The following is a 12,412-nucleotide window of genomic DNA, read 5'->3' as shown; positions in this document are numbered from 1 at the left end:
AGTCGTAGATTCCGAAAGGCCTCACACAAAATAAAGATTAGTATGGAAAAAAATATGTGATTGTTATTAGTTGTACTGAAACCAGTATTGGTTTCTTTATTGCTCACAGAAAAAATGCATATCATAATATTCACACAACTAATATTTAGTTGTAAATTTCTTGGTTAAACTTACTTTAGTGTGACTGCTCCTTATTTTAAGATCATGAACCAAAAACATCTTCTAAAATAAACCACTGCTTGATATTGGATAAAATGTTATTCTATTTGAATGATTCCCAATTTTAGGAAATAACAAGTAAAATGCACACTTACGAAGGATATCCTTCCCATTTGAGCAGGTATTCAAAGTGTTTCTTTTTGATATTATATCTTCGAGACACAATCTTCTCTACCACAAATTCCTCTTCCTCAGGCTGTTTCTGGGTGAGATCCTTCACAGCCGATTTTACAGGTTCACTAGTAACAGGCGGAATCTAAAAAAACAATCACAATCTCAGTAACATTGACCCAATTCAATTTCTTATAGGTAAATATATGAGATAATAGGAAGGTAAGTTTTAATGTAGCTTATAATTTGTTTACAATTCAAATTTTACATATATATAGACACATAATTTTGATGGCAAAAATAAATACTGATAAAAAAAATTATAATACTTTTATTATTATTTAGAATTGTATGATATATTTGAGAACTAGGAGAGGAATTAATTGAGACCTTAAATTTCAATAAAATTTCTTGTCCCTTAACCCTTACATTGATATGCAAAATATTTCGCTCAGGTTGCAGCGAAACAACCAACAGTGATTGTTAGCAACGTCTTCTTTTTCCTGAATACTAAAAGGATTAACTGAATTTGTATGAATATATTATGTTTCATCCATTGCCACTTACATTAAATTGTGTAAGATATATATTATTATGTTGCTTTGTAAACAGAAGTAAAACCCAAAATGGATGTTTGATGTTAGAACTAACCATGTTAATGTTAGAGTTTGCTTTGTTGCCACGATCAAGAAAATCTGTCAAAAATATAAGTTTATAAACATTGTACACGTACGTGTACTTTATTATAAAATTGTAGACAATTTTAGAGTGTTAGAACACTCAAGCTTTAAGTTCAACCAGAGATTTATTTTAAAGACAAATATAAATCAAAACTTAGCGCTTTCAAATAGTGTTTGGCTATTTAATATACGTAAATATCTCGTTATTGCAGTTATAATGTGCAGGCGCTTTGAAAACTTATGTTTTGCAATGCTGCCTGGTGGTGAGATACACCAATGGACATAGCATATAAACCTTCTCCGTGGAAAAATACATATATATCATACAAATAATGATTGGTCAAATAGTTTCTGAGTCTATCAATGTCATATATACAAACATCCTTTTATATATATAACATTTTATTTTCTGCCTAGGTTTAATTGTTGATGCGGCAACAATAATTACACATCTTTAGTTATTATATAAATCTGCATAGTTTAATAAATTTATATTCAGTAATATTGGCTAAACTGTATTACTTGTACTAAATCTGTACTCTGTGATAGTATGGTATGTAACTAGCTATTGGATTATCAACATTTCTATACGCAGCATTGTGTCTGACTTCTTACTGACAGTGACTTTATGACTGGGTGGAATTTTCTAAACTCTTGTGGATTAACCCTCTACCAGTTGAATTACCGTGAAGGGCTTCTGGCACTATCAAGCTGTTTTGATTGGACCGCTCCATCATGGGCAAAGACAGAATTCACTTGTGTTTTTATTATTTTAACAACTCTATTCAAACAAAAAACTGTTACATATTTTCTATAATATGGTGGTATTTGAAAAAATGATTAAGCCTATGAGGTAAACTAAATGAAAATGAATACTCAATTTGTTCAAGAAATGTTTGATTGTACAGTTATATTAAAATAATACTATATGTCTTGTACAAAGAACTGTAAAAAGAACATAAAAATATGTCAGTAAAACAGTAGCTGCAGGAAGGTACAATAGGTCAAATCATTCTATAGGATAGCAGAAGTTTGAAGGAATTTTGATGAAAAACGGCTAAATAAAGAGATCAGTAAAACATTTTATATATTACTCCTAGATAGATAGCATCACTATGCATAAAAACATGCAATGAATGCAGACAACAGTACTGTAATAGGTATTTCCGTTACGATAGCAGGAGAAAGCAAAGAGCAATGATAAAGCAGTTGATGGCGATTCATGGTGATTGCCTTAGAGAGGATTAAGTATTCTATAACAGGAGTCATGATAGGAAAATATGGAGAAATACCACACACACAAAAAAAGGCAAAATGAATTTCTTGTTTTTTGTATAACCCTTCAAACAAAAGTCAAACATAAAATGGGAGCAATAAAATGTCATACGTTTGAATTATATTAGAGGGTTTACTGAACCGTAAAGAACCTAAAGAAAATGAAACAATAATCAATGTCATTGTTACTTATTCGAGTAAAAAAAAGTATGAACTGTCTGACTAAAAAAGATGCTCATTATAGAGTTAACAAGCTTTAACACCTGTCTGTACAAAAACAATGAAACATGCACAGATTATTTTAAACAAGGAAGTTTAATAAAATAAAAATTTGAAACTATAGTGAGTGATTATTACAGAATATCTATCAACAATTTACTGAAAATTTAAAATCAGAAGTCCAATAGTTCAAGCTAAATGTGCCATAGATAAATTTGCAGAATCTAAAGACAGACATTTTTGTACGAGAAATTAGATCAATTTGGACAAGTCTATTTAAAATAAATATGAAGAGAAGTCATTCTAGAAACTTCAAGAGAAAAAACAAGATATGGTGGGTGGAGACCACATTGTCGAATCCAACCAACCAGGGAGATAGTTAAAAAAAGTAACAAAAAGGGGCAGTTAAAGTCCATGGCTTCCAACTCCCACTTCGTAGACAAATGTTACAGTAATAAAAAGTAGCTTAAGCCCATGGGGTCAGTATCGACCCACTGCTAGTATGTTAGAGTAAGTTTATCTGCTCTATATTCTGGGTATATTTGGGTTAACATGGTTTCTGAGATTAAAGTTCCCTTATTTAATTAACAACACAAATAAGTAAAAGAAATTACAAGTTTCATTTGATCTCTGAGTGTAGACTCTGGGATCCTGAATTTCCTGCCAGCTTTTCTAATCGGGCATCCGCCTTTTACAGCCTTCAGGGCACTTTTAAGCTGATCTTCTTTCCAACTCACACGTTTTGCTGTCTGTACATACTTTCCCGGTATCTAAAAAATTTAAAAGATATTCAGTACAGAATTTTTGTGCATGGTGGCAACGTGTTCATGTTCTGAGTTACAAATTCAATGAAAGATTTAGAATAAGAATACAGTTTCAAACTGCAGAGTTAAGTATCTCACCTCATTAACAGAAAGTGCACTATAAACTCACAAGAAGATGAGTGCCCAGTTTTAACTAGTAATTTGATAATAAATTCACAGTAAACATTTTTATCAATAAAACACAAAAATATTATAAACGCTACATAACAGTTTTTAAGATAAACCAGTAATAGTTTTACCCTATGTACAGCATCATAGAATCTATAAGTCATCTTACATGATCAAATAAGAGCGTATGTTAAAAGCAGAGAAAAATACTAAAAAATACTAAAGAGCTGTTTGAATATCCAATGGAAACTGCATAAATGTATTATAAAACCTGTTATGTTACAATCAAAAACAAACAATTATCAGGGAAAAACACTATAGGAAAATCAGTTTTTTTATTTAACTTAAGACGAAATATTATTAATGAGAGGAAAATATATTATACACAGATAATACTGTATTGAGTTGTGATTTTACCATGAATTACAAAAGCATACGGGAGACAGTGATACCCCATCTGCTTCCTGGTATTGCTAAGATATTTTGGCCAAGCTAGGGTGTTGTTCTCCCCGGTGCCATCCCTAAGCTAAACATATAGTTCAGCAATTTGTGTTGTTTTCTCTGGTCCTTACAAAGAAGTAAATTTAATATTTTAGCTCCTTAATTGTCTCACTTTTATACATTTCCTCATAAGCTGCACAAGTAATATCTGACATTTATAAATTGGTTAACTATTGACTATAGCAGTAGTTGCTTGAACTTGATTGCTACTGTACGCATATGAAGAGGTTTTATGGTGTACAATCAACAAAAGAGTTGTTTACAGAGTATTTTACAAGTTCTATCGTGGTTGTATCGTTGTTTAGTGTTCTAGTTGGTATTGCAGAGACTGGAAGATACTGTATAATGATGAGGACACACTAATATTTTGATATTTTCGTCATTTGAACAGTGTGGCTACCCTTAAGAATTATTTTGAAATGGAAAAGATTAGGGTATGGCATCCTGTCTCCAACATTAAATTTACAGAAACGCATTCATATTATATTTATAAATAAAAATAAATTACAGAGGTGAGAGAGATTCCGTTGAAAACACAGTACTCAGATGACTCAAGTACCATAGATTTTATATCGTACAGGGATTTATTTGATAATAGGGTTTTCAATATAGGGCATTTCTAAATGCTTGTATCATTCAGAAAGTATATTGCTCTCATAAGTAAAAATTCATGTTATTATATATACTATTTTTCAACATAGTTACCATTTACATTGTACCTTTTCAATATCTATAGAATAAACATTTGCCTTTGGCGCAACGTAATTGTAAAAGGAAATGATTTTTGTGGCTTGTTTTACACAACAACAAAAAGTGTGGCCCCTCTCCTCAATTGTCTATTTTTTTGCATTGACATAAGAAACCCATGTTTCATCAACAATGACTGTGTGATTCAGAAAATTGTCACTTTCTTCATGGTTCCAGGTAAGAAACTTGGGCTGATCGAATTCTTTTTGTATTGACTTTATTAGTCAGGAGTTTAGATATGCATCAGGCACAAAATCTAAAACATCCAACTTTCTTAATCACAAGTTCAAACAGTAGAGTTCTTGTTATCTGCAAAAAATTCTGTATTGTGAACCTTTGATTTTTCTCTAAACTTTTGATTGATTTGTTTTACAAGGTCATCAGTAACCACAGACAGTTGGCCACTTCACTTTTGAACTACTCGTACTTTAAAACATAACTGTACAACCTTTCAACGACAGTCCTGCTCATCTTCTCCGTAATTCACAATAAATTTCCTCCGGTTGCGTTTTTTCCCCAAAGAACTCCTCTAATTATGCTACATAGCCTACTTCAAAATCAGCAGGACAGTTGATTGTGGTGGCCATTTTAAATACTATTGTAGAGAGCTTAGAATCCATAGCAACTTTCACTATGACACTGCCAGAAGCGCAGCTACACAGTCACTACCCAGATCACACTGTTATTCCTACCCATACAGCAATCAGAGTCCTCAGCAAGTTATTTTCCGAACAACCTTTTGCTGTAAACTTAAGGTTAAATACAATGTTTAAAATTACATATGTGTCTAAAAATTTAATAAATAGGGAATTTTAACTGTACATTATTTATAAATTAACACACTTTTGTACATTTTATTAGTTGTAGGCTTGTAGACTTGTTGGTTGTAGTAGTAATATTACATTTTCATTTTTTCATAACAAAATCATTTGTAATTTTATTTATACTCCCTATTATTCAACACATTCATTTCTATGTCAGCGATGTCCTTCAAGTTTAAAAAATAAAACTGTAATATGTTGTTAAGTGATGAGGAGTTTTGGTTCCATGTGTTACCTTTATGGCCAGCTACGATGATGGCAATGCTACGTAACAGGTCACCGACCTCATACAGAAGTGTCAGTACTAGAACCTTTCTGTGAACCTCACATTGGGCTTTCTAAGACGGAATTTAGTAGAGGTGGAAAGATGTAAGGAAAAACTCTTGGAAAAGGAGTTGAGCTAATTAACTTAAGACATTTACAGCTCGGATGGCCACAAGTTTCATTATTTGCTCGACCAACATCTTAATGACTTATCTCCATCAGCTTGGGAATAACTTTCACCACAATATTTAATAAATACAGAGAGTATTCAATTTTAAAATAGCACATTTAAAATGTTATGCAATAAACTGTGAAATACCTTTACCATATTTTTGTTATTTTATGGTTTATAAATTCTCAAAACTAATAAAGCCTTAAAAATAATAATAAATGATCACTACTCTTGTGAATGAAACTGTCAGATATTAAATAAACTAAACTAAAGACAGGAAAATAATGTCTCATGAATAATTTTGTATGTGATTTTCTTGTAGGTATGGCATTATAACCAATTCCGAGACAACCACTAGGAGACTACTGCCTGACGGATAAAGAACCACAAAATTTTGCTATCAACTAGAAACTTGTAATAGTAATCTACTAGGTTGCATCACATGTCAGACAACACAAAACAATAAGAGTTTCTACAGAAACAGTTTTACCTGATCAGTAAAACCCGGTAGCCGAGCATTCACAGGATTTATACTGGCCATCCAAGCTGTGAGAAATACGATCACGACGGTAATTCTGAGCTGACAGAAAAGTGACTAAAATCACTATTACAGTCAACCTTGCCTCAGAGTACTTTTTAATACCTTATTCAAGCGCAATTGGTTAAGAAACTAAATCCGCCCACGGTAATACTCAAACTCCAATTTGCTCACCTTCACCTTTCGTTTTGGTGTATTTCCATCACCAAATTGGCAATTGTCACACTTCCACATCAGTTTCTTGCCTCCCAGCTTCGACAAAGCTTTGACAGTCTGGAGCCGTGTGCACTCTACGTGAAAATATTCGTAACAGCTTGTAGAGCAGAAAATTGCACCCTTCATGTTTGTTATTGGCAGTTTGCATTTGCTACAGTTCTGAATCTCATCAGGCTGCGTGACAAAAATAATCAAAGGAATTGTGATCAAGCAACAAACTCCAGTATTGAGGAAAATATAATAGCAATTAGGATTTAATTATTTAGAAGTAAAGACAACACACTCATTTAACTGATGTATGAACCGATAAACACCCAAGGATAACCAGTTAATAAGCGCAGGACAGACATTGCTTTGCATTATAACCCCTTTACACGGGCGTGTGTTTGACTGTTGATGAGGAAAAGTGCACCAAATTCTTGGATACCACCAACCAAAACTAGGATTTTTAGAGCAACTATCAGGAATTGATCTCTTTCACTCCAGATGAAATTGTTATTATATACAAACTATTATTAAGATTTTGTTATAATTTTTAGCTTTAAAAATCCACATGAGACCAGTATTAAGTACTGTATGTGACAAAAAAAAAATACATTTAGCATTGTCTACCTCGGTTAATTTCCACTTTGCTAGCACGGTTAAATTATAACATGGTTGGTTGAAAGTAATAAATAATTTCCAAATTAATTTTAATTGAAATATTTTGGCTAAAGACGGAATTTAATTGTAAAATTGATAATACACGTTATGATAATAACCCAACAGCTAGTTTCTAGACAATTACTATTTAGCTACAATTAAATTATGTATCAAATTAAATAGTAATATTTCTATTAGTAATAGAAATTCTAAAATATTGAGTTCAGCGGTCCAGTCTGAGCTATTAAGATGACACTCAATGAAAAGATAACAAAAAAAAGAATGACAATACAAGATGTAAAAAAAATCAATTAATTTTAGAACATCCATAATATGGTAATGCATGCACAAGTGAAAATTATTTGAGCGAGATAAAGGATGCATTGATATAAATCATCAACCCTGGAATCATTTTTCTAAAATGTTCTACAAGCTTTTGTTTTACAAAAATCATTAAAACTAGAAGTTATTTAATAATAAAATAGATTTGTATGGTTTTTTTTTCAGCTTAAGACAAAAAATGTAAGCAAAAATACTTTTCAAAAAAGTATAATATAATTTTTTTATTAAAAACTTTTTTCATAGTTTTTGGTTACCTCTAAGGTATGAAAACATCAGAAAATCCCAAATAGTAAAATGACTGTAGCAAATTTTAAGTACTTTTCGCATTAGTAATAAGTTGAAAATATACTACTTGTTTACATAAATGATAAAAATTTGTTTTCATCGCACGTTGCTTAGCAACGAAATAATGAGTTTTAAGCATACTTCTTGTACAAATAATGCAAAAAGTAAAAACTATGACTTTTAACGCTTTGGGTGCCAAAGCGATGATCTTTCGTTGCCGATTAACTATGTGGAAAGTGTCGGGCGACGATCTATCTTAATAATATTAGTATTGTTTAACTGTGTAAAAATTCTCCTTACTTGCTAATGAATAAAAAAATGCCAATTGATTAAATGTTGATTCTCCATTGTCTATAACAATAACAAGTTGATGTAATATCATGACTGTGTCTTATAGCAAAGTCATGTTGTTTTTATTATAAAACTGACGATCGTTTGTATGTATGCACAGATTTAGTTCAGTACCCCAAATATCACAATAAAATGTAAGCAACTCTTTTGTTACTTTCGATAATTTTTTTCTTTGAAACTGGAAGAAAGACAGTAAGATAGACCTGAACCTGGTCAGCCATTTTAAAACTGTTACTTCCGACTTGTCGTTCCCACTCCTCTCCTAATTATGTTTTGACATAATTTTGCGTTGTTGTTCACTAGTAAAAATAGAAACTGAACCCAGTACCACATAATACTGAAATTTTATATCCTCAATTAAATTATAATTACTACATTTAATTCTTAGGCCCACCACAAAATGAACACTAGATACAAGAAGGTGCAGATGAGGTAACCTGCTGAGAGAGAGAGTGCAGTGCTAGCACATGCAGACGTTCAAGCAATTCAAAGCAGAATGGCATGCAAAATGTGACAAGATAAACTGTTTATTGGTCAAACTGAATTTAATAATATTTCATCTTTATCTTTTTCACTAAACAACAACAATCCACATATGCACAAACACAACAGAATACGTTAGTTGATATTTTTGAACACCAGTATTAAATTATTTTGTTTTCATATCATCCATAGCAAACCAATTGGAAAAATAAAGTTTCGGTGTCTTTATTGCTGATTATTTTGTTCGACATTTACACTTCACACACTATTTACAGATTTAAATTATAGAAACAAAATGTAACATTTTTTCAATATAAATATTTATTTCTAAAATTTTAACCTTTTCCATAAGTTTAGATGTAATAAATAAACATTAAAGTTGTAAACAGGAATTCCGAGAAAAAAATTGGTTTTATTTTCATTTGCCATAATAGTACTTGTAAAAATAAAACCTATAAAATATAATACAATGTGTCTGGAAGTTTTTGGCATAACAGATTTAATTGTATTTTACAAAAAAAAAAATTATGTTGTTGAATTTCACTCAAAATCGCTCAAAAACTATAAGGTCCACGCTTTGTATTCTAGACCAATTATTTGTCATATTTTAGATAGATATCAGTATCAATCTTTCATATCATGGAGATTACAGAATGTAATTACTTTGTTGCTTCAATATAGATTCTCATATCATATCATTATAATAAAGTTGACAAACACGTTTTAGAGATTGTATATTTTATCATTTTAAAAATATGTGGCTAAGTGCTAAAGTACAAATAATTGACCATTTTTTGCCTTTTCCTTTCGATGTGTAAAAAAACACACTGCTTCCTAAGCTAACAAGTTCCACCTTCCAATGCCAGTGTTCAGTGGTCATTCGTCCAAAATGATCGGCCAATAAATCAGGCCTAAGTGGGCCGACATCCAGTGGATGGAACTTCACTTCTTATACGAGGATCAGAACTACTATATTGTGTACCGATCTGGGATTGATCTAAATACTCTTACACTTAGCATATTGCTACTGGAAGTTAGACAAGGGCTAGTGCAGAGATGCTATAATAAACAGCAAAGGGAATCACCAAGAGTACTGGACATATTAAAACACTTATCTTCTTTCATTCCTAACAGCTTTCTATGAATGGATGAGAGAGTAAGTACATTAAGTATAAAGTATATAAGCTTGTTTCAGTGGGCGATTAAGATGAGTCTAGTTGGTTCCATTTCAATTTGTGTGAATCACCATATTGTTAAAATCCCTTGACTGCCACGTCTGTGATAATCACGTTCCCAGTAGAAAGTTAAATTTGTTTTCTAGTTTCTTAAATTGCGTTTTGAAGTTGCTATTGTAATTTTTCTAAATTTTATATTTAGATTGTGATTCAATCGGTATGGAAAACTTAGTTGTAGTAATGATAAATATGTTTTATCCATTTTAGATTTGTCCAGATGCATTGTAACGAGTAGGGCAGAGTAACTTTTCTGAGAATGATGGCTGAATGTAAAGATGGCCAATCGGGATGTGGACTCATTTATTAACTACGTGACAAATCAGTAGATTCTGGCAGCAGTTTGTTAAATGAAGATGTTGATCGTAGTGGACAAGAAACATGCTACATGTGTCATCACAGCACCATTGGAAACTCTGAACTTAAATGTATAAATAAAGATCCAAGCACTTTTCAATCTGGTTGGTTATGGAATTCTTCAATCATTCCAATTCTACCAGTGAGAATCTATATTTTACGAGGAATGGAATTTATAGGAAGGCATTTGCAAAATCAGAGGATATGTCTTGAGACCTTACAATTATAATTTACGCTAGAAAAACTCTACTGCAAACAGTGCACAAAACCAAGACTTAAGCAACTCTAGAAAAAAATACATTTCTAACAAAGCTACACATGCCACAGAAAGTTTTCACAAAACCTCGCTTTAGACATACTTACTTCAGCTGAATAAAACAAGTCCAGCTAAAAAATATTACAAAATCGCTGTAGGACTAACTTTTAGTGCTCACTATTAGGTTCATACAAACAATATATCAATCGATGGCACATAATTTTACCTGACTAAAACATCCCTTGGGTACAGATTGAAATAATTAAACGATGTTGTAATTCAGTGTTTGTAATTTTCACACTGTAAATTAGTGAGATATTGGGATGAGACTATTGGGGAGGCAAACAATGTTGTCCTACAGTCTACAAGTAGGGTTGAATATGCAGAGATGTTTCATTATCTGCTAGCATTATTTTCCAAACTTCATTAAGAGTTTTTAGATCATAAAAAGTGATCACCAACAAAAAATATTTCAAACTATGTCATAGCCCCTTTAATACAATCTCAGTTGACTAAAACCTTATTTGATATATGTTTAAAAGTGTTAAGTACCTACTCTAAACTACCTTTATTCAATAAACATTATCGCAATCTGTGGAGAGCTTTATAATCAATAGAAGTGATTTAATGAAACATATTGTGCTTATAAGAGTACTACTGTAGTCTTACACTTTAAAATTTAGATTTCAACTCTAGAGTTATTTACGTATGCAGAAAACATGTGTTTTACACAGATCTATTGCCTTTAACAGATTTAAAGTCTCATATCTATAACTCTTGTTCATAACAAGTAGTGATAATAACGGCCTAAATATTAATGTATAATAATAATTATTAATTATTTATAAGTATAAAGGTATTTAGTAAAAATAAATATTTTTATTTAGATAGAAATGTGTTATGGTAGCTATAAATTCAATATTGAGTTTGTATGTTAGAAATTAACCATCTCAAATGAATGTGGTAGTTACAAAAATTAAAATAACATTTAACACACTTAAAAAATGGATTTATTCTTGAAAAATAAATAAAAAACGTTGCAAACTGTACTTTGGCTGTACCAAATTAAAAACCTATTTATTTTAGTAAACTGTTTGTTTACTTACAATTTTAAAGCTTTTCATCAAGACTTAGATTTTACTGCTATGAATGATTAACCTGATTATTAATTTACTTGGTAATTTCTATAGTTCTTTGGAATGGATTACAAATAGTAATAACAAAATTGTGAATAGTCCTATCTTCCTATTATAAGGGCTACTATTCAATTAGTATTTTATACGATATTCAAGTTCAATATTCGTACATCTTTACTGGGTATGGAGTGCTAATCAACTTTTTACCACTTGTCTTAAACTGTTACATATTTAAGAACAATAACATGAATGTTAATTGTTATTATTTAAAAATACAATAATCAATTAGTGATTAACAAAATGTTAACCATTTTCAGGTTATTTACAAAATTTTAGCAAATAAAAATTAGCAATATGTATTACTACACAACACACAACCTTACAATGTTTTAAAAAAACTACGACAACCTGCCCTAGTTGTAATATTTCAGTGTATTGTTTTACTTGCTTCACATGGTATTTGGTTAAAGTTAAAAGAATGTTTGTTATTTCATTTATTTCTAAACAATCCATAGTGGACAATACTGAAATTAATTCAATTTATCTGAAAATGGTGAAAGTACACAGAAATTTATTATCTTTTAGAATATCAAATAAGATACAGAATTCACATTACTGTGAAACAGTAACAAA

The 12,412-nt window shown here is 31.0% G+C and overlaps 1 protein-coding gene across 20 annotated transcripts in view; it reads right to left on the bottom strand.

The window, feature by feature from the left end:
- Positions 1 to 12,412, bottom strand: part of LOC124366156 — a 57,377-nt gene that overhangs the window by 14,831 nt on the left and 30,134 nt on the right. For 7 of the 20 annotated variants that reach the window (XM_046822482.1, XM_046822480.1, XM_046822483.1 and 4 more), the window contains 4 exons: positions 10,751 to 10,774; positions 6,654 to 6,869; positions 3,119 to 3,274; positions 315 to 475 (listed from right to left, as the gene is read on the bottom strand). In XM_046822482.1, the coding sequence (XP_046678438.1) occupies positions 315 to 475; positions 3,119 to 3,274; positions 6,654 to 6,869; positions 10,751 to 10,774 (557 nt within the window). The remainder of the gene's footprint in view (positions 1 to 314; positions 476 to 3,118; positions 3,275 to 6,653; positions 6,870 to 10,750; positions 10,775 to 12,412) is intronic. The other 13 variants (XM_046822486.1, XM_046822489.1, XM_046822492.1 and 10 more) reach the window with 8 other exon arrangements.

This window comes from Homalodisca vitripennis, chromosome 7, assembly GCF_021130785.1.
Source record: "Homalodisca vitripennis isolate AUS2020 chromosome 7, UT_GWSS_2.1, whole genome shotgun sequence".
Taxonomy (NCBI): domain Eukaryota; kingdom Metazoa; phylum Arthropoda; class Insecta; order Hemiptera; family Cicadellidae; genus Homalodisca; species Homalodisca vitripennis.
This window is presented reverse-complemented; position numbering and strand designations above follow the sequence as displayed.